The sequence below is a fragment of the Camelus dromedarius genome, chromosome 19, assembly GCF_036321535.1.
Source record: "Camelus dromedarius isolate mCamDro1 chromosome 19, mCamDro1.pat, whole genome shotgun sequence".
NCBI classification, from domain to species: domain Eukaryota; kingdom Metazoa; phylum Chordata; class Mammalia; order Artiodactyla; family Camelidae; genus Camelus; species Camelus dromedarius.
The window spans coordinates 25,948,219-25,969,606 of NC_087454.1; the positions used below are offsets into that span (position 1 = coordinate 25,948,219).

A 21,388-nucleotide genomic window follows, 5' to 3' on the forward strand; every position below is an offset into this window, starting at 1 on the left:
GGTCCAGGGCTTTCTGGGGAGGATGAATCCAGTGCTTAGATGCCTATTGCAAAGCATCAGGAATAGATCACCCACAGATGTGACACGTGACTTCAGGCCCCTTGCTTCTCCTTTTGTCCTCTCATGGTCTCCTCTCTGCACAGCAGCCAGAGGAATCTTTATAAAATGTTTGTTACACCAAATCACTGCTTATAACCTTCCCAATGCACTTAGATAATGACCCAACCCCCGTGTGACCTGGCTCCTGTCTACCTATCTCGCTGCGCCTTCCATGGACCTTTCGTGGTCCACACTGGCCTTGCTGTTGCTTTCTCACACCAAGTGTAGCCCCACGTCACACCCTTTGAACCTGCTTCTTTTTACCTGGGATACTCTTGCCCCAGATTTTCTTACAGCTTCCTGCTTCTCATCAATCAAATCTTTGCCCAAGTTTTATTTTCTCACAAGGGCTTTCCCTGAATCCTCTATCAAAAGTAACACCCTGAAATCCAGGCTTTTGCTCTGTTTTATTTTTCTTCTGATACTTACCACTATTTGAAATTTTACTTATTTACTTGCTTGTTATCCGCCTCCCCACTAGACTTTCTGCTCCACAGGGCAGAAACAAAGGACTTTGTTTCTCTTATTCATGGCTCTATCCCCACTGCCAAGAATAGTGTCCCGCACCCAGTACGTGTGGTGGAAACTAAGTGTCTCTCTCAGCTCTTGTGACAGCCCCCATTCTAGTTCTGCTTCCTACGAAGCTACATTTCCTAGTCTCTCTTACAGCTCACAGTTTGTGTGAGACCTGGCTCCATCAGGCAGACACCCCCGTGTGGGGTCTGGAGGTGAGTAATGAGAGGTGGTGGTCACAAGAAGGGAGTCCAGATTTGTAGGAGAGTGTGGTGGCAAAGGCATCAAGTTCTTTTGAGGCAGCTTCAGGGAAGTTTCTGGAATCTAGGACCTAATGTTCTAAGTGCCAAGTGGGGATTACAGTAGCCTTTTACAGAGCGGTTCAGTGGTGTGGTTAGAAGTGTCTCTCAGTTGCTCTCCTCTGAGCTGTGTAGTATCCAAGCCCAGTTTTCTAATTTTTCTTGAGATTCTTTACGTTTAATAAGCTCTATGTGGCTTAAATTAGCTAGAGTGACTTTCCCAGTCTGCAACTGAGAAATCTGGCTAACACAACATATGTTCAACACTTTTTTCAACTGTGAAGGAATGAATGAGTAGATTAATTAGTTTTACCTGGGAAAGCAGTGTGAGGGCCTTAGTATTGAATGGCATTTGGGACAACTAGGTTTCAATGTAATTGGAAAGAAAGTGAGGAATATGGTGGACCCAAGTGTGAGAGTGGCAAGGTGGTAGCATGGGGTACTGAGCAGAGGTCCAGGTCCTAAGAGCCAAGAGGACAGATACCTGAGACAGGCAAGAAAGGCCCAAATACCAGACACCAGACCAAACACGGGTTGGTCTGACAGATATGCAGAGAGAGTGGCATTATTGTTTATCAATCACCAACCCTTTCTAAGTACTTTTAAGTTCTTTCACAAACGAATGTCACTATTTTTTTTCCTGATCTAGGAAATAATATTGATGTCTTTTCTAATCAACAGTTTTATTGACAACTTAGATGATACAAAGGAGAATATACTTGTTAAACTTCCCTTTGGTATTAAATTAAATGGTGTGTTTGTTAATTTGCTTTTGGTTGTAGTAACAGAAAAATGTAACTCAAACTGGCTTTAATCATAGGGAAATGTACTGGCTTATGTTAAGTATAAAAGGAAATGCTTTAGGTTAGAACTGACCCAAAGGTCAGGGACCTTTTAGCCAAGGTAATGGTTTTTGCCAGTTTCTCTGCTCTATCTTCCAGCTGGTAGAAGTCTGCCTCTCCTTGGGGCCATAGAATGCCTACAAAATGCCCTGATGTTACATACTTCCATCCTCATAACTGACGTGAGGAAGCTCTCTAATCCTTAAACGTGAGTCCTGAGCTTCACTAGGGACCAACTTGGGTCATGGGCCATTGCTGAATCAATTACTATATCCTGGAGAAAGACTGGCTCGAATCGGCTTAGACCAGTAAGGGTGTCCTTCTGCAGCTGGGATGAGCTTCTGGCTGCTACCCCAGAAATAAATGCTGTAGAGGCAATCCTAATGTCCATTCTAGAAAGGGTTATAAAATTGTTGAAGAGAATAATCAAAATTTCAAATGAGATTATGGATTAGAAAATACAGTCTTTAAAAATGGGGGAAATGAAGGCAGTGAATGAAAAAAGAAAGAACCCAGGACTTAAAGTCAGAATCTAGCTGTCCCATTTATATGATCATAGGCAAAACTCTTATTACCCTCAGTTTCTCCACCTGTAAAAGTGGGATTAGAATGCTTGCCTATCTCACAGAAATGATTTAAAGATCATTAGATGGACTATTACTCAGCCATAAAAAAGAATGAAATAATGCCATTTGCAGCAACATGGATGGACCTAGAGATTATCATACTAGGTAAAGTAAGTCAGACAGAGAAAGACAAATATTATATAATATCATTTATATGTAGAATCTAAAAAAAAAAAGACAAACAAACTTATTTACAAAACAGAAACAGATGCCCAGACATAGAAAACAAACTTATGGTTACCAGTGGGGAAAGGGATGAGGAGGGATAAATTGGGAGTATGGGATTAACAGACGCACACCACTATATACAAAACTGACCCCTGGGACAGATACAGACCTTCATAGTGACCCAGAAATGGCCACTATTTGAGAGAGAGGCAGCAGTAGATTATTTTTGGTGAGGCTGCTTTGTGTTCTCTAAATTGGGCAGAAACCAAATGACCCGAATGGCACGGGGTAAGGAGGTGTTCAAACAACCTGGATTTTTTTTTTAACATTTACTTCCATTTTGGATTTCATGCATAAATGCAGTAACATGTTCCAGAAGGCATTCTTTAAGCAACACAGAGTGGAACCTCACATTACACTTAATGATATTTCCAAGTACCTAGAAACTATGCCTGAAATCAATAATTCAGCTTGCTATTTACTGAACTAAGGAGAATTTCTTTTATAGAGCTCAGAAGTCCATGGAAGATCATCCCCTGAAAATGGACAAAGATCTGAGTGTTACAATTAGCACCAGCACCATTAGCTTTTCCTCTTGAACACAGCACATCCAGTGGAAGCCAAGTGTTACATGACATTCTGAAAAAAGTCCCTCTCATATTGGATAACTGGCTGAAGGTGACCCAGGTTCTGATTTATGCAGAAGCAGAGAGCAAACATTCTGTTTCCAGTGGTTTCTCACTTGGTGTTTGGACTGACGGACCCAGGGTCACACGAGGAGCACTTGGTGAGGCTTATAGTCAGGACAAGTATGCATGGCCCTTTCCTTTTTCTCCATAGACTGGATTTCTAGGGCCAAGATGTACCCTGTTATTGTGGCTTAAAATGTTTTCGAGGAGACTTTTTGGAAAAAGTACTGCATACACAAGGAAAACTCCAAAACCAACAGTACTCTGGCAGACAGAAATTTATTTACTTATGAGCACAATAAGGTGCATTTAACTCAAAAAGGCTGTACCCTGCAAGCAGGTGTAAGGCCTGACAATTATGGCCAGAAGGGCAGTTGCAGTTCTGCATGAAATTCCTATGAGCCATGTGGGCTAGTTAACGTCAGAGAGGTGACCAAACTGTCTATTTCCTGGCCCATCTCCATCTTATATATTGAAACTGACACAGAGACGATATAATCAATCACTGATACCTGCGTGCATTTTTGTTACGGCATTGATCTTACTCATTGGGAGTATTTGTTTCCATGCTTTGCTCTTTCACTGATGAAGTGGTTGCACGGATTATTTCTCAGTCATACTCTATCCCCATTGCCTAATATAGCTCGTAGCATCCGGTGGATGCTCAATCACTGCCTGTTGAATGAATGAGTGAATAAGTGAATGAAGCTAATTAAACTAAACTATGTTATACTTCCAGTCTCATTAGCCTCATAAAAAAGCACTTCATGATGAAAATTTGTTAGTAAAAGTCCCTCAATTCTGTTATTTCATCAACAGTATCTACCCAGTCTTTTTAGTATTCTCATTCCTATGACCTCTTTGGTTCCCTCTCACTTATCTCTTTCCGTGTAGAATTCCAAAATTTCTCAACCATCCACCTACTTTCTGTCGAGCAGCAGCTCCTAGATTTACTCAGCCCCACACATTCATGTCCACACACTGCGGTCTTCCATATTGATGTTCGTCTTTGCTTTCACACTAATCTTCTTCTCCTCCTTGCTCCATTATTCTATGCCATAACCTCAATGCAGACCCTGGTATATCAGTGCAAATAGCTAACAGCTGCAGTGATGCAGTGGTGGCCTATGAAACAGATAAGTTACATTCGGAGAGCCAAAGGTCAACAACATGTGAATGCCACTATGACCCTGGGTATATCAATCCCCCAGACTGGAGCTACAGGCTGACAGACTTCCAGTCCCCACTGCCTGACATGCTCCAACCCCATTCTGGCTGGGCTCACTCCTACTCATTCCTCAGGTCTCTGCTTAATATCAGCCCTGAGAGAACTTTCATTAACTCTCCCGTCCTCTGTCTAAGTCCAATCCCCCATGACAAGCTCTCCTCACCCCTTGGACTTGCTCTGCACAGCTCTCATCGGGATTACAGCCACATACTTCACGATTACTTATTCAATGCCTATCTCCCTACCCTGGACATGAGACCTTCGGGGCAAGGGCTGTTTCTGCTTTGTTCAGCACTATGCTCCAGTGCCTAGCCCAGGTCTCAGCATGTAACTGTTCCTTCTAAGTATTTGTTAAATAAATAAACTAGCTATATAAAAAATTAAATGCCACATAGCCACTGAGACTCACATGAGGCTAATGTTACAAGAATTTTGAAGAGAAGTAATGTAAGGAGAGGAATAGTTTTAATGATAAGCAATGGCTTGAAAAGTTTGCGTAGAATGAAAAAACAGAAAGGATTAGGAGCAGAATGTTTTTCTTGAGTGATTTTAATTGGTGGAAATTTTGATTCAAGTAACAAATATGAATATAATTTTGTATGAATGGATGGACATAATGGGAATTAAAAGACAGTGCTACCATCTGAAACAAGTAGTTACATTTTGAAATAAAGCACTTTGAATAGAGTCCATTATACTTTCATATCAATGTTATATAAATGTCCTATTAAGTAAAAAGATCTGTTAAGTAAAACTGGTGTGTAATATTTGAGCAAGAAAGAGCTCAGGAAGGGTGAGTATTATCAGAAGCACTAAAATGATCCAAACATCATGAACATAAAATGATCTTAAATCTCTGGTTGCTGCATTACTGGGATTCATTTGGTCAGAGCCTAACTGTGTGCGCCTTGTTCACATGGATTTCCCTTAGGTTTCTCCCAATATGCTTTTTCAGCCAACTTGACCATCAGAAAGCATTTAACATCAGGACAGCATCATTCGCAAAGGGGTTCATTAGGCAGCAAAAAAAAAAAAAAAAAAAAAAAAGGTTTTTTTGTTTTTCTCAAACCTTTCAGTCTCCAACATTCATTAACAAATCCTTCTGCCTCGCCAATATCCTCTGTACTTCTCCACTCCAGTTTCTGGTCATGTTTCTCTCTCTCTCTCTTTTTAAGAATTTGGAAGTAGTTGCTATCTTTAACATTCAACTCACAGCAATTATACTCACAGAGCTGAAAGAAACTTAAGAAACCATCTAATTCAATCCACTCATTTTAGAGATGAGAATTATTTTCTTCTGGAAGATTTATTTAGCAAAATTCAGTTGAGTATTCTCTGTCCTTGGAGTAAAATTTGGAAATTAAAAATTGAGCTTACACTGGGGTTGACTGTGATAAACTTGAGGTTGGGACAGGGAGGGGAAATTAAAGAAAAGAGAACCACTGCAGGGAACAGAATCACCAACTAGATAAAGTCACTACCAACGGAGAAGATACTGGTCATCTTCACATGTTCTCATAGCTAATATACCAGACTGAAAAAAATAGGCCATGGAGGCCATTTTTAATCTATAGTCACACCTACTACTAATTTTATAATAAAAACAATAAGGTGCAGTGAAAAAAAAGCACGGGCTTTGGAGCCAAGCAATTCCAGGTTCAAAGCCTCATCTCACTACTAGCTGTGTAAACTTGGGAAGGCCATGGGAACACCTGACTTATAAAAACTGTAAGAGGGGGGTAATGTCTAATACCTACAGTGCAGAGCTGTTGTGAGCTTTAAACGAAGTGGTTTATACAAAATAAACACCAGTGTTTATAGCAGCATTATTCACAATAGCCAAAAGGTGGGAACAACCGTGTCCATGGACAGATGAATCGATACACAAACTATCATATATTTATAGCATATCTATACACACACAAAGGGATGTTATTCAGCCTCAAAAAGGGAGGAAGTTCTGATACAGGCTAAAACATGGGTGGAATTATGCTAAATGAAATAAATCAAACACAAAAGCATAAATATTGTATAATTCCACTTATTTGCGTATCTAGAATAGGCAAATTCACAGAGACAGGAAGTAGAACAGAGGCTGTCGGGGGCTGGGAGTATAAAGAGATGGGAAGTTATTATTTAACGGGCACAGAGTTTCTGTCTGGGGTTATGAAAGCTCTGGAAATGGATGGTGGTGATCGTTGTACAACATTTTGAAGATACTTAATGCGACTGAGTTGTACACTTAAAAATCAGTGAAATGGTAAATTTTATGTCATATGTAGTTCGCCACAATAAAAGAAGAGAAACAGAACCAAAAAAAAATCCCAACAGTGCTAGTAGAATGCCTGATGTGAAGTACGTAGTCAAAAACTGGCCGGTAGAGATACATTCCACTCCGCCCGCTTACCTGTTCTAAGTAATGCAGTGACAAGTTGATGTACTTGGCCTCTGTTAGAAGCTGGCCCCCTACTCCTGTCTTCGCAACTCGTTCTGAACCAGCCAGGTCAACCAAATGAAGTTTGGCACGTCGGACAGTTGCGGATCCTGGCTCCTTGCTTGATAAGTGAATGGTGAAAATGCAGTGGGAACGGGTTGAAGCTTGGTTCATAGGAGTCTATGCAAAATACATTGTAAAACAAAAGTAATGTGAACAATGAGAATTTCTCAAGGATATCAAGAGACTTAAATTTATATTTCCAGTGATAAGACATTTCTCAGGAAGCAAACACTGTCCAGTGGAGTAAAAACACTTGTAGCTGAGACCCTTCATGTGAATTATTTTCAATGCATTACCTCTTGAATGACTGATAACCAATGTGAGTGGGTTCATTCTGAAAGTGAGAAAAGAGTTTGAATTAGGTGAACCTTGGGTCTTCTTAACCAATATATATCTTTATTTCATTACCTGACCACAATCTATCACATTGGCTAGCCATATTGAAAATGTTCTATGTGAATTTCATGGTAAAAGAGGTGAGAATGGGTGCATAGAGAGAATTCATTACACAATTGTACACACAATCCACAGACAAGTACATCCAATATCACTGCAACTACCCAAAACTGAACTGGGGGTCCCGGCCAATGTAATAAATAAGAAAAAATACAAGGCACAGTGGCAGGAAAAGAAGAAATCAAAGTGTCATTACATACAGAAAGTATTGTGGTTTACATAGAAAATGCAAGATCATCTATGAACAAACTGTTAAGGACTAAAAAGATTAGCAGGGTTGCAAGATCAATATGAGAAATCAATAACATTCTAATAACCCAGCAACAATTAATCAGGAAATATAATATTATTCATAATAGCAACAAAGATGATGAGATAATAAGAGATTAATCTTATAAAAGATGCATAATTTTCAGGGAAATGATAAAATAATATTTTATTACAAAATATTGAATACAAAATGAAAACCTGAATAAGTGGTGTGCCAGATATTAATATACCATTTTTTGGATGGGAAAATTCAAAATTAATTTCTATATTAATCTCTCTTTATAAAACTATCTATTCAGTGCAACGGAAATAAAAATGCCACTTGTTTTGTTTGCAGAACAAAACAAATTAATTCTAAACATCAGATGGAAGAGCAAATATCAAAAAATAACCAAAAACAATTCTGTGAAAAAATCGTAAGGAAAGGGGTCTTGTCCTGCTTTATGTCAGGGAATAATCATAATGCCACAGTAATTAAAACAGTGTGGTACTGGTGCAGGAGAAGATAACTAGGTCAGTGAAACACACTGTGCTCATTTAAGGAACTCTGTATAGGGAACGGGTGATGTCACACCACAGTGGAGAAAGGATGGACTCGTTAACAAACAGTGTAGGAATAACGGGCTAGCCATCTTGAAAAAATAAATTTAGACTGCTTTCTCATGCTATATACACAAATTAATTCCAGAATGCACTGAAGACTTGTGTGTAAAATAACACAGATTTAACATTAGTAAAAGAAAATATGGAAGCATATCATAATCAACCCAAGGTGGTAATAATCTATGATAAGACATAAAATACAAAAATGAATTGATTTGAAATATTTGACCAAATAATCCAAAATTAAAGAACTTCTGTGTGATGAGATAAGTTGAAAGACTGGGAGATGACATTTGCAATACACTTGGCTGACAAAAGATTCATATTTGAAATAAAGTATTTTCACAAATCAGTAAGACAAAGACAAACAACTCAGAAAATAATGAGCAAAGGATATGAACAGACAACCCATAAAGAGTAAACCTGAAAATGGTCAATAAGTCTCTGAAAATGGTTAATTAGTCTTTGGAAGAAAATGCTCAAACTTACAAATAATCAAGACAAATAATTAGAACCCAACAATAAACTATTTCATTCACCTCTATCAGACTTGCAAAAATTTTAAAAACAAACTCTAGCAAAACAAATGTTTGTAAGGGTATAAGGAAGTAGGAACTTTTATATACTGCTGGTGGGAATGCAAACCAAGACTCTTTTTTGAGCGAAATGCCTATGACCCACAAGCCAGCAAAAGACTGAACACTAGGTATATTTCCTAGAGAGAAACCTGGGACAGGTGCATTATGGGAGAAACAGAGACAGACAGACAGACAGATGGATGGACATTGACTGCAACACTGCTTGGGACAGCAAGAAACTGGTGCAAGTGTACAACCTAAGTGGACATCTGCGGTTGAAAAGATGAATAAACTGGGATAACAAACTACAGAAAATTAAAATGAAACAAGTTTTATATAGATTGATATAGATTTCTAAAATAGAATACTGAGAAAAGCAGCATGTTAAAGAATGATATAAACACAATGATAGAACTTAGATAATTTAAAAAGCAATATTATCTAAAAATATTAGATCATGGTGCTGTAACTTAGGATATTAAAAGTGTAAGAAATGGACTGGAGGGCATAACAAATTAACGATAGTGGTTGCCTTCGTGAGGATGGACGTGAAAGACCAACAAGGAGATTTCAGCTTTATCTGGAATATCCTATTTCTTTTATTTAAAATTTATTAGAAGCAAATGGATATCAGATATCTAAAATATACATAAAATAAAAAAATATTGAAAATATTCCCAAGGAGTGTTAATATGAGTAAACGTGTTCAGATCTCCACCTCTGCAAAACAGGATTTAACGAAAGAATTTCCAAATGGATACACATGTGTTCAGAGTAACATACATGGATGCTGTTTCAACCAGAAATTCTTTCTGTAAATATAAATTCTTGATATACACCATGGTTGACTTACACCAACTAGCAAAATACATAGATGTCAAAATACTGGCATAGTTTTGGTGATGATGATGTAGCTAGTGAGTTAAATAGGCTGAAAATTTGACCCATTACTTGTTGCCACAATAACTATACCCAAACCTAGCCAGTGTGTGATTTTGCATGCTAAAGTGGATTGGCAAATAACCGTGCATGTAAAACCGCAAACTCAAATTTAGAACCTAAGTTGAGGTGTTTTGGAAGTGACTGTAAGTTATTTGCAGAACTTAAACATGGGTTTCGTTTCACTGTTATATTCGCACAATAATAAATCCTACAGTACTGTAACAAAAGTCAAATGACAATGGATATAAGTGAATAACAGACTATCCGCCACAGCTGTCTTCAGCTTCTAAATTGATACACTGAAATCACAGTAAAATGTGGGCCATTAGCAACTATTGGAAGAACAAATCCATTTCAAAGGGTATATCAAATTAAATTGTATTTCTGGAGTCTGCAATTAAAATGCAGTAATATGTACAGGAGTCCATGTCTACAATTTTGTAACTTCTCATAAATATTTTCTGTGTGAAGCAGTAGTTGGTATCCTCTTAGCTAAAATTTTCTTAAACCTCAGAAAATATTCTTTGTGTGTAGCTGTTTAAGTGTGATTGAGTGTGCTGGTGTCTGCTCTGTGTTTATTTAAAGACGTCTTCATGTCTCATAGGCATGTCCCTGCATTTGTCCTTTTAAAGGTAAAATTGTATTAAAACGTTTCTGAAACTGCCTCAGAACAGATGGCACCATTTAGGCAGATTCATTCAAATTTAAGCGCACATTTTAAACAAATGTGCTCTTGGCACCAGAGACAGTGCCTTTGGAAAAATTCTAGTGATGATTAATCATCCACATGCAGACAGCTTTCACATTTCATATCGGTCTGTGTACACAGCCCTGTGTTAGGCAGTATGGAGATGAGAAGGAAAAGAAGGCATGGACCTTGCCCTCAAGGCATTTCATAATCTAGTTCAGGAGCTAATGACAAAATGTGTGACAGGAGAGTGTACAATGAGAAAAAGGCTTATGTGCAGGAAAGACAGTGATCTGTCCTCAGCACTGAGCACCCTGACCTATTAGGTAAAACCTGAGAGTGCTAACCATTCCCTTGTTCGGGAAGCTCTGCACCCTCCTCCTACTCCCAGGTTTCTAGAGTCCCTCTCCTGGTACCTTCTCTCTGCTTGCTGTCTCCTTTTCCTTTATTGGACCCTTTTCTTTCTGGCTCCTAAAATAGGAATGTCCCAAGCTAAGGTCATCATATTTCTTCCTCTTGGGGAACTCTTCTCTAGTTCTGATTCTCACTGGATTGGCACTGTACTGTAGTTAAAAATCACACCCCCAAAATCTTAGAATTTGGTATCAAATGACCTGATTTCAAGCCCTGCTTCCATCACTTGCTACTGTTGAAATTTTAAGCAATTTTACATAAAGTAATTTTGGGTTTTTGTGCCTTTGAAATGCCATAACAAGGCTTGCTTTGCTGCAAAGAGTCATACTAATTTCCAGCTTAAGTGTTGAAATGGTGCATGAATTATAAAAGTTCATAAAAATGTTCACTCTGTTCAGACACCTCCCGTATCCTTATTTCCAACCGCAATCTCTCTGTACCCCAGATTAGACTGTCCAAGAGCTGGATTGATAATTGTCACAAAAATGTCTTGTCAGCATCATTAAGTTCAATGTTACCCAAAACAACCTTATCACTTTTCCTCACTCTGTGTCTCACAGATGGAAACCAATCCATCCTATTCCTGTTACATTTACCCCTGTGTCTCTCCATCTCCAAATATCCTTTACCTCTCACTTACCTTACCTGTCACTACATTCTACATTCTTTCCTGATTAGTCTCCTTGTATTAACTCATCTTCTCCAACTGTTCTCCACCTTGCCAACAGAGTAATAATTTAAAAACACATGTTTGATTATGTCAGTCCTACCCATATCCCTGAATTAAACTGGCATGCTCCCTAAGACTAAATATCCCTAGTTCCTTCACCTATGTCTTATACAATTTTTTTACCAAACTCTTTTTTAAATAGGGCACTCTGACACTGAACTGAATCTATTCTTTTGAATGTAGCCTAACCACAGCAGTGGAAACTGAGTTCTGAGCATTCAAATCCAGTGTTGCCAGGAAACAGCACACAAAGGGTTAAACCATATTTGTTCCAGCCTTTGGCCCATGTTATGGAAATTCTTTGGGAAACATACACACTTATTTATTTGATGACTGCATTTTAGTAGTTTTTATCCCAACATGGCTCTGTTGAGATAATTCTGGATTTTGATTTTTTTTTTTTTGCAATTTCTTGCTATCTAAGAAAGAAAATATCTTGTATCTCCTCACCCAAACAATCCATAAGACATGGAGTAGGGCAGAACAACAGCATTTCATAAAGACACCCTTACCCTCTGCTCCACTAGATAGCAGTTGTATTTTCTAACTGGCTACAATCCAAGTACTTTCCTGTACTTTCAATGTCTCTTTATATCCCCAAGGATACTCTGAGAGATTTTATTAAATAAACTGAATTCACTTCACTTATGAATTTTTACAACCCTATCAGAAAAGTGAATGAAATTAGTTTAAAGTGAATCAATAGTTTAAGCTGACTCTTTCCTAATTGGTTATTGACTATCATCTAATAATCCCTTTTCGGATTCTTTTTCAGGTCTCAGTATCAAAAATTGTAACCTGTCATTTTCCAAATGTTTTCTTTTTTGGAGGGTTGAAAATAAATGACTAAAATATAGAGTAAAAGTCTAAAATGCAGGCTCACCGGGTCCCTTACAGATTCATCGTATCGGTAGTTTTTTCTCTTTCTCATCTGCAGCATAGCGAAAGCTTACATCTCACGGAAGTTTACCTCCTCTACAAAGGCTCTCCACTTCCCACTTCCTCCCACCTAGATTCTGAGGTCCCGAGGGGCAGGGACTGCGTCTTATACATCATCGTAACCCTAGCATAATGTAACAGTGTTCAAAAATGTTTGTTAAATTGTTGACTCTTGCTCATTTCTAATTTTCTGGGATCTATATGGCATGCTTCATACTTTCTAAAAATCTCCAAATAATTCAGAGACTACATCTGCAAACTCTTTAAATCCATGAAATATAATTTGAGTCTAAGAATTACTTGGAACAGCAAGATTGACTCAAATCTCTCCACTTATCTTGGGCTTCAGTTATTCCTTGTGTCGGATTCCAGAGCTCTTACTAACCACTACCCTATACATCTTCAACTGCGTTTTCTCTTGCCTAGAATGTCCTCTTGATAGTCAAGTATTGGCCAGTATGTCTTACTGGAAGAAGTATGCCCTTCTCCTCCCCCCAAATAAGCCTACTCCAAATTCATTTATCTTCATGAATTCCCTTGAACTATTCCCAAATGACATTAGCCATTGTGTTCAGAAAGTCCATTTAAACATTTGTATATATAGTCAAAGATGATTAATATCCAAACTCTGGAAAAATCCATTGTTCCAAATGGATTTTTAAATGTCCATCATTTAAAAAATTATGACACTGTAACGGACACTTTGCTCCAGAGGGTAATGAAGAGATGACGGTGTGATCAACCAGGCTACAGCTGAGTGTTTGGTGGTCAGCCCATTTCATGCAGTGTTAAGTGTGGTGCAGATTATAAAAGGTGATTCAAAAATGACCTTGTCAGACAATGGTGGCTTCAAACTGTCTATCTCAAAGGGGCTTGGAGCAGCAATGTACTTGTGGAGTGGTACTTGAAGCTGCTTTTGCAGCTTTACAAAATATAGCATTAACTTAAGAAAACACCACACGTCTGTACTGAAGGCTGAAGCTCCGTCTACAGCCCTCTAAACCCCTTTCTGGCACTGGTTGGGCTACCACGCTAAGAAGCTATTTCATATGGTATAAAACCTCAAATTTCATTGAACAAGAATCATTTTCTACAGAGAAGGAAATACTCCTTTGCTAAAAGAGAAATCTGAAAAGAAATGGTACAGCAACAAGAACTGGGTAACACTGATAAGCATTTTCAAAAGCTCTTAATTCATCTTCCCTTCTGGAATCTGCAGATGTATAACTACTAATCCTGGTGCTATACGATTTTCTTACACGTGTTCTCACTGGTAGAGCAACACAAACTTTCACTTATCATTCTCATAATACTTTGTGTGTGTGTGTGGCCATTTTCAAGATTGAAAATTTTGATTTTAGGGGCCAAAATTAATATGTGAAATATGATTTTTTGTTTACATACTATAGTATTGTTTTTGTAACAATTTTCCTACTTTTAGTTAATCTCATGTTTTAAATCACTTCAAAAATGATTATAAATAGTTAGCAAATAAAGTCTTCAATGATTCAAGTAATTTCTTTATATTACATATAAGAGTCCCTCGGATCCTTTGAATACTTGCTTCTTGTTGTATCTTATAACTTACACTTCATTCTTATGCACCAAAACCTTTTCTTTTTCCCCCAATCACTCTTCTATTTTGGAGTGAAGTATCTCAATAAGAATTGCCACTAATTTGGAATAGATCAGGTGAAGAAAATCTCTCTTAGGTTGAGCAGGAGTATACAATGTATATGCTTCATACTCTTTAAAGCAAACAACCAGGAACAACAGTAGCCACAGAATCCAGAATCCAGCTTTCATTCCTCGCCTGATAGCACTTTCTAACCACATATCTTAAGAGATCTGTTCCATTACTCGTTTGCTCTATCTGAATCGAAGATAATCGAAAATACATCCATGTGTTTCCTAGACTGATACCAGAGCTTTTCAGGTTAAAACCCACCCTTGACCAAGGATTATCTAACCCTCCCCTGACTGGTTAAATGATTCCTCATCTGATTCCTCCCACAGTAAATGTGCTGGGTCAGGAGGCCCACCATACACGTCACGTACTCTAACTCAGCCTGGAAGAGTGAGGCCTGACTAAACCTACTGGCTTCACACGTGACCCTGTAAACACCTGCCTTGACCTTTCCTGAAGTTGTCTGAGAACATACTGCTCAGCAGCAAAATATCCCCAATTAGATAAACTTCTGTTGGAATTAATGATCCTAAACTGCTCATTTCCTTTCTGTTCTTTTGATAAGATACCTGGCTTTTAGAAAGTAATCAAAATCATTTTTCCCAGTTGCAGGACTTCTAGGTCCAGCTTATTATCAAGGTAGCTTTGGAAAAGAGAAAAATAGACTAGACACACCAATTTTGTTTAAAATTTAAAAGTAAGTTTTGGAGCAATCTGAAACATACGATAGTAATGTCTTGGGAATTGTCATTCACCTTTCTGATAAGAATACCCTAACATGTTTTATCATATATCCCTTCTAACAAGTCTGGAATCAATTTGATGGATTTTTGACTTTCATGTCTTCAAAGATCTATTAGCTGTCTTCGTAATTTTAGGAAAATTGAATGTCAGAATTAGTGATGCCTCTTCTGTTAGATGTCAGGCTTTAGAAGATTGCTTCCCCTATGGGTCATTTCTCCAAAATTTGGCAAATCAAAATCAAACACATTTATATAAAAATCCAACAATGCTAAAATCAGCACATATGGTAAACTGAGAAAGAATTTTAACTGTATCTTCAATCAGAGTTATGTTCGGTTATCATCCCTGTTTAATATCCTTGAACTGGGCATGATCATATGAACACCAGGGTAAAGGTTTGCTCTCTGAACAATGGAAAATATATAATCCTAAATGTTCTCCCACCTTTTTTGTTACTTGACTTCAAGAAGAATCATAGTTAAATTTGGTCCTCAACAGCATCCTTGTTGTCCAGCATATCCATTTTTTATCTTTTAAATTGAGTTTAACTTTTTTAAAAAAATCTCTTCTCCTCCCTTTAAAATTCAGTCTGGCTTAACAATTTCCTAGTATGACCATACACATAATTGGAAAAAAATACTATTACGGGAAAAAGTCTAATCATCTTCTAAAGAATTTACAACAGTTCATTTAAACAGTCTTTACAGAAAACTCTTTTTTTATACATACTATATAGTTTGAGATTACAAGTAAGCTGAAAATACCCTACACTATCCTGTGTATAGGCAACTAGGAACAGGTGGTAATAACACATCAAGAAGAGCTCAGATACACATGTGAATAATTTTATTCTTGTGAAAGAAGAATATCCTGTCAAGTTAATTGTGAGAGCTCTTAGTGCAATGTTTGGGTTCAGACATCAAGATCTGTAGCAGACACAGACTCGAGGACAATGTCACTCATGGTAGAGATGCTGGAGGAAGACTTCTAGAAGCACAGATGTCTAATATTGTGTATATTACTTTACTCCATTTTATAGTCCGATGATATTTTCTCCACGTTTTGAAGATTCCACAGTTCTCTCTATGGCTATGAAGGCTTATTTGTTTGTTTGTTTGTTTGTTTTTTAATAGAGGTACTGGGCATGCACACTACCACTGAGCTATACCCTCCCCACTTCTATTCATTTCTGACTTCGAAATATAAGGAAATTAGCTCACTTGTAAAACCACTTTCTCCTCTACTTTCTAACTCCCAATTTTTGTTACATCTATTATGAATTTAAAATTTTTAAGGTATGTAATATTTACTTTACATAGTTGCTTAGTTTTATGGGTCCATTTAAATAAATTCAACATTTCTCACCAGTCCATTTGTAGTGCCTCTGGGTTCCCAAGTTCTCTATTTTGCTTATCTCTTAGTTGTTTAGTCTTAATTGTCAAGCAATTTTTTAAAAGGATCCCTGGGTTCAGCTTCTTTCTGAATTCACACATGATTAAAAATATGTGTCTGATGTTTTTGTTTTTTTAAGGACAACTTGACAATTTGGCTGGGTATAAAATTATTGGGACACAATATCCTTGCTTCAGAACTTGTTCCACTGTCTTCTGGCACTGAATGTTGCTGTGGAAAAGTCCAAGAATAACCTTTTAAAATTTTCACTCATAGTTGGCTTGCATTTTTCTGACTGGATTTCCTTAAGGCTCCTTATTTAGCTTTGGAAATTAGTAACTTCAACAGATTTTATCTTGGAGTTGAGCTCTTTCCATTTTTTTTCTTGGACACAGCATGTCCTTTTCATCTGCAGATTCAAGTAATTCCAAATTCCAGGAAACACTCTCTTTCTCTGTCTATTGCCCCATGCTTTTTCCTGTTGCCTTCACTTTTTTCCCCCCTCAGGATTTCTAATTATTTACAATTGGTTTCTCCTTTGTCTATCTTTCTAGGTATTATTTTCTCTTATTATTTTTATATTGCTGGTTATTTTTCAGCCACATTTTCTCAGCATCTTCTTTTTCCTTGTCTTCCTTCTTCTCCATCTTTTCTTCTTTCTTTTTTGCTTCTAATGGCACTTTCATCTCTATAATGACTTCCTTTTTTCTCTTTCTTTTCTGAGTTTTTCAAGTGTGCTTTTATTTTATTCTCACCTTGCCATCTTTTCTTTGTACCCTTCTATACTTTTTAGCTATTTTTAAAAACAAAGATTGCATTTAGGTAACGTATTTAAGATTATGCAGTATACTGCCCTGCTCCCTGATGTAAGCAGCCTTCAAATGTATGTTCCTTAGCCCCATATTCCTATTTCATATGTATGGAAAGGTCTTTTGTGCTTTTCCTTCTGATAATTTTACTTCGAGCATGTCCATCTTTTTTTCTTAGAGAGTAGTCTGGGGGATGGGTAAGGGAATACTCAAATTTAGTTTGTGTCCTGAGTACATATACTCTACACATGTTTTGTTCTTACCCTTAAGAGCACACAATTTCCTTAAATTTTTGCATGAAAAGGTCTGGAATGGCAAAATCCTTTAAGTCGCAAAGTCCCTGAATCCCACTCAACAAGGGCCATCTTTCTTGGCAATGAGCTTAGACCACTGACCATAAAAACGGCTTTGGATTCACCTTTATAGTATAGAATGAATATCTAAATAATATTCCCCTACCATACTTGCTTATGTTCTTAGATCTCATCACTCTAACCAAAAGATCATTGGATTTGCATTTAAGAATCATGACCCTTTCTTTAAGGGGAAACCATATCCTGCCTGAGGTTGGAGGATATATGTGTTGGCTCTCAGCAACCTCCCTCACCATAATTCAAATTTCATAGTATTTGGCAGATTTCCTCATGGTTTGAGGTTATGGCTATTTCCTTATTTCACTGAAGATGGCTTTTCTCCCTCTGTTTTTCATTTTTTGTTGTTGGTGGTGGTGAATTTCAATAATAGGTAGCAGAATAAAAATTACTTTTTTCTGCTATTTAATCAGAAATCAGAATCTTAAAAGACCAGAAGAAACTCTGGAGCTAAATTTTTACAGCCAAAAAGATTGTGTTTCTCTAATTATGTATACGGAGTAAATACATTTTAATATTCTAATAATGGCTACACTGTACCACTTCATTTATTTCATTAAACATTTTAGACTCAAAACTCATTGTTCATGCAATACCACTAATCAGGTTAGATGAGAGCAGAATGCAAACTATGTTATAAGACATAATTGCTAGTTAGAAAACACTGTATATTTCTCATATATAAAATATAAGAAAGAGAAATGCCTGAGATACATTAAGTGCTCAGAATTCAAGTTTCCTTCTTTCTATGGCTTGTAACATATATACAGTATATAAGAGAAGAAGTCAGGATTGTCAACACATCTTTTGCTAAGGCTTCTAGGTTCTATTGGGATCTAATAATAAAAGAATGCTATTCTTATTGTAATAAGAGCACGGCCAAATGCATTTTGCCTGTTAAGTATTTTGCTCTTCCTAGGCTCACAAATCTTGGAATATATTTGCTAACTATATACAACAAACATAACTTTCAAACAAAAATCGGTGAGGATGTGTTATTCAGTGTTTCTCTGTGGTCTAGTGGAATATGATGCTGGAACACTAACTGCATCCCAAATCCTCTTGTTTCACATACACACCCCACACAAGGAGATCGAGGCTTAGAGAGCTGTTAACAAACACAAGCACACAGTAAAGCTGCTCTTCCCTTCCTGTGCTGTCCTCATGTTATCAGACAATGTGTCCAATGACAGCTGGTCCAGTAACTGCACAAACCTATTAACTCCACTCACAGCCTGTCTCCCAACTGTCTTTGCACTTCCATCAGGTTACAAAACTCCAAAAGTTTGATAATGTGCAAAGTCTGAGAGCTTACAAAACACATTAGCACAACTTAGGTAAATGTAGTATGTTTCTTTATTTCAAGCAAAGAATTAGGCAGAGAGACTTCTACTCGCTCCTGGAAAAATGATTTCTAAATCCCACAGACATTGTTGGTAGGCTGGTTATTTAGAAAGTAACCTCCTCCAAAAGCCCTGAAACATACAAATTAAACCTAAAAATGTCAGAGTCATCTGTGGTGTACTCTGTGCTCACCAAGAGGCACAGTGTACAATGAAACCACCCTCGATTCTGGGCCTGAGACTACAGGTCTTTTCTCCTGAAATCGCCAGGTTTTCTCCACATCAGTTCAACAAAACTATTAACGACTGACCAACTATGTAGTTGCCAGGTGCTGAGAGAATAGAGTTGAACAGGATGACAGTCTTGTCTTTAAATAGTAGCTAGCTGAGAATTGTAGGGCTTTCTGAAATGTTATACTACGTATAGCATATTATTCCTCCTGAATTCACCAAGGTCAAGAGCAACACCAGGTACCAATCACATACGAAATTATAGCCAAGGTTATTTGGACACTATATGCGTTTTCTAGGGTCGATGTAACAAAGTACAACAAACTCAGTGTCTTAAACAATAGAAATATATTGTCTCACGGTTCTGAGGGCTTGATGTCCCATATGGAGGTGCTGGCAGGGTTGGTTATTCTTTTGAGGGTTTTGAGGGAAGAATTCGTTCCAGGTCTCTCTCCTTGGCTGACAGATGATTGTTTTCATGTTCATATAGCATAATCTGTCTATATGTGTCTGTCTCCAAATTTCCCTATTTTATAGGGTCACCAGTCATATTAGATTAGGTCCTGCCCTAATGACCTCATTTTAACATGATTACCTCTGTAAAGGACCTGTCTCTCAATAAGATCACATTCTGAGGTACTGGGGGTTAGAACTTCAACATATGAATTTGGCAGGGCAAGACAATTTAACCCACAACAGACACTACTGTGAAGTTTTGGCAGAATGGACCCCACATATTCTCTTCTCCAAGCTAGCTTGTAAAAGAAGTCCACGTTAGTCTAATGATTCACTTTGAGCAACATTATAACGCCCTAAAATGAATATTTAAATGGGACTTTTATCAGTGGAGGCTGCTCCTAGTGGGAGGACTGATTTTGTTAATTCAGGATAGCTTTTGACAAAATTCAGGTAAAATCCGCATGCTCCAGAAACCTCCGATAAAATCCACTCCAACCTGCTGATGACCGTCTCTTTCCATGCAGGCCAAAATGGGAACAATGGGGTGGATCTGACTGGGCATCAAATTTCAATTCAAAACAACAAAACATTTTCTAATAAGTAGAATTATTCATCAGTGAGCTGCTGCATTTCTAAACTCAGCGTCCAAAGCAGAAACCATAAAATAAGAAAATTGACTATTAAAAAAAAAGAGAACTAAAAGAAAATGTATAAAATGAGGAAAAATATTTGCTAAATATTTGGCAAAGGCAGAAAGTTATTATCTTTAATGTTCATTCATTCATCCAACAATCATTTACTGGCTCCTACTATATATAAGGCTTTGTTTCTAGGTGCGGCGGATGTGAACAAGACCAAGTCCAAGCCCTCGTGGAATCAACAAATCAACCAGACCTACCCTAATACTCCAAGAGAAGAACAAATAGAACACATAAACAAAAACAGAAATGCAAATGGCAAATAAAGATATAAATGAATTTGGTAATCAAAAATGCATGTCAAAACAAAGGTTTTCTGCCTAGCAAATTGGCAGAACTTTCAAATCCTGTGGTGTTGATGGGCGTGCAGAATATGGAGTGGGTTTCAACCAGCTTCTTAATGGTAAAACCCAAAGTGCCCCCAGATTTAGCCTGAGTACATTTAAAGTGTTAACATGTATCTTTCTGGGCTCCACTGCAGAGATTCTGAATCCATCCATCAGATACGAGATCCAAGAAACTGTGCCTTTTGACTCCCACAGGGTATTCTAAAACAAGTCCTCTTTGGGCCATACTTGGGGACAGGGTGCTCTAGAGCATGGGCAGTGCTGAGCAAATGGTTGCAGCAAGGGGACTGTGCAGAGCCTGACAATCAAATGCAGGAAGTCTTGTTCAATTAGATTTGATTAATTGAGAGCAACGTTTCAACGATAAGACAAAAAAGGTACCAAGTCAGACTTGCTACTTCAACATTGGATAACACACGGTTCAGCTTTTATATTTATTCTCTTTGGCACAGCAAATCAACTTTTGAAAAAATTTACTTCAAGGACATAATCAGGTTTTATCCAAAACATCAGTAGGATTACAGAAATTATTTAAGAGTGAGTTCTAAAAATAAGAAGATGAAGCTACTCTTAATAACTTTTCCTTAAGATGCTGGCTATGGGTAGAGAACATGAAAGGGAAGCGCACTCCACTTTGGGTCCCACATATTCATACTTTGTTTTGCAAATGTTTTCTGGTTACCATGGCAACTCCTGGATTTCTCTGTGCAAATGGGAAACTGGGAA

The 21,388-nt window shown here is 37.6% G+C and overlaps 1 protein-coding gene and 1 long non-coding RNA gene across 5 annotated transcripts in view; one reads left to right on the plus strand and one right to left on the minus strand.

Annotated features, from left to right (window-relative positions):
• KIF6 (kinesin family member 6) overlaps positions 1–21,388 on the minus strand; it is a 297,677-nt gene that overhangs the window by 188,457 nt on the left and 87,832 nt on the right. For all 4 annotated transcript variants that reach the window (XM_031434768.2, XM_064476464.1, XM_031434767.2 and 1 more), the window contains exon 7: positions 6,872–7,078. In XM_031434768.2, the coding sequence (XP_031290628.2) occupies positions 6,872–7,078 (207 nt within the window). The remainder of the gene's footprint in view (positions 1–6,871; positions 7,079–21,388) is intronic.
• Positions 762–20,594, plus strand: LOC135318625 (uncharacterized). Its single transcript, XR_010376899.1, has 2 exons — positions 762–827; positions 20,451–20,594. It is a non-coding gene; the product is annotated as an uncharacterized LOC135318625 (long non-coding RNA).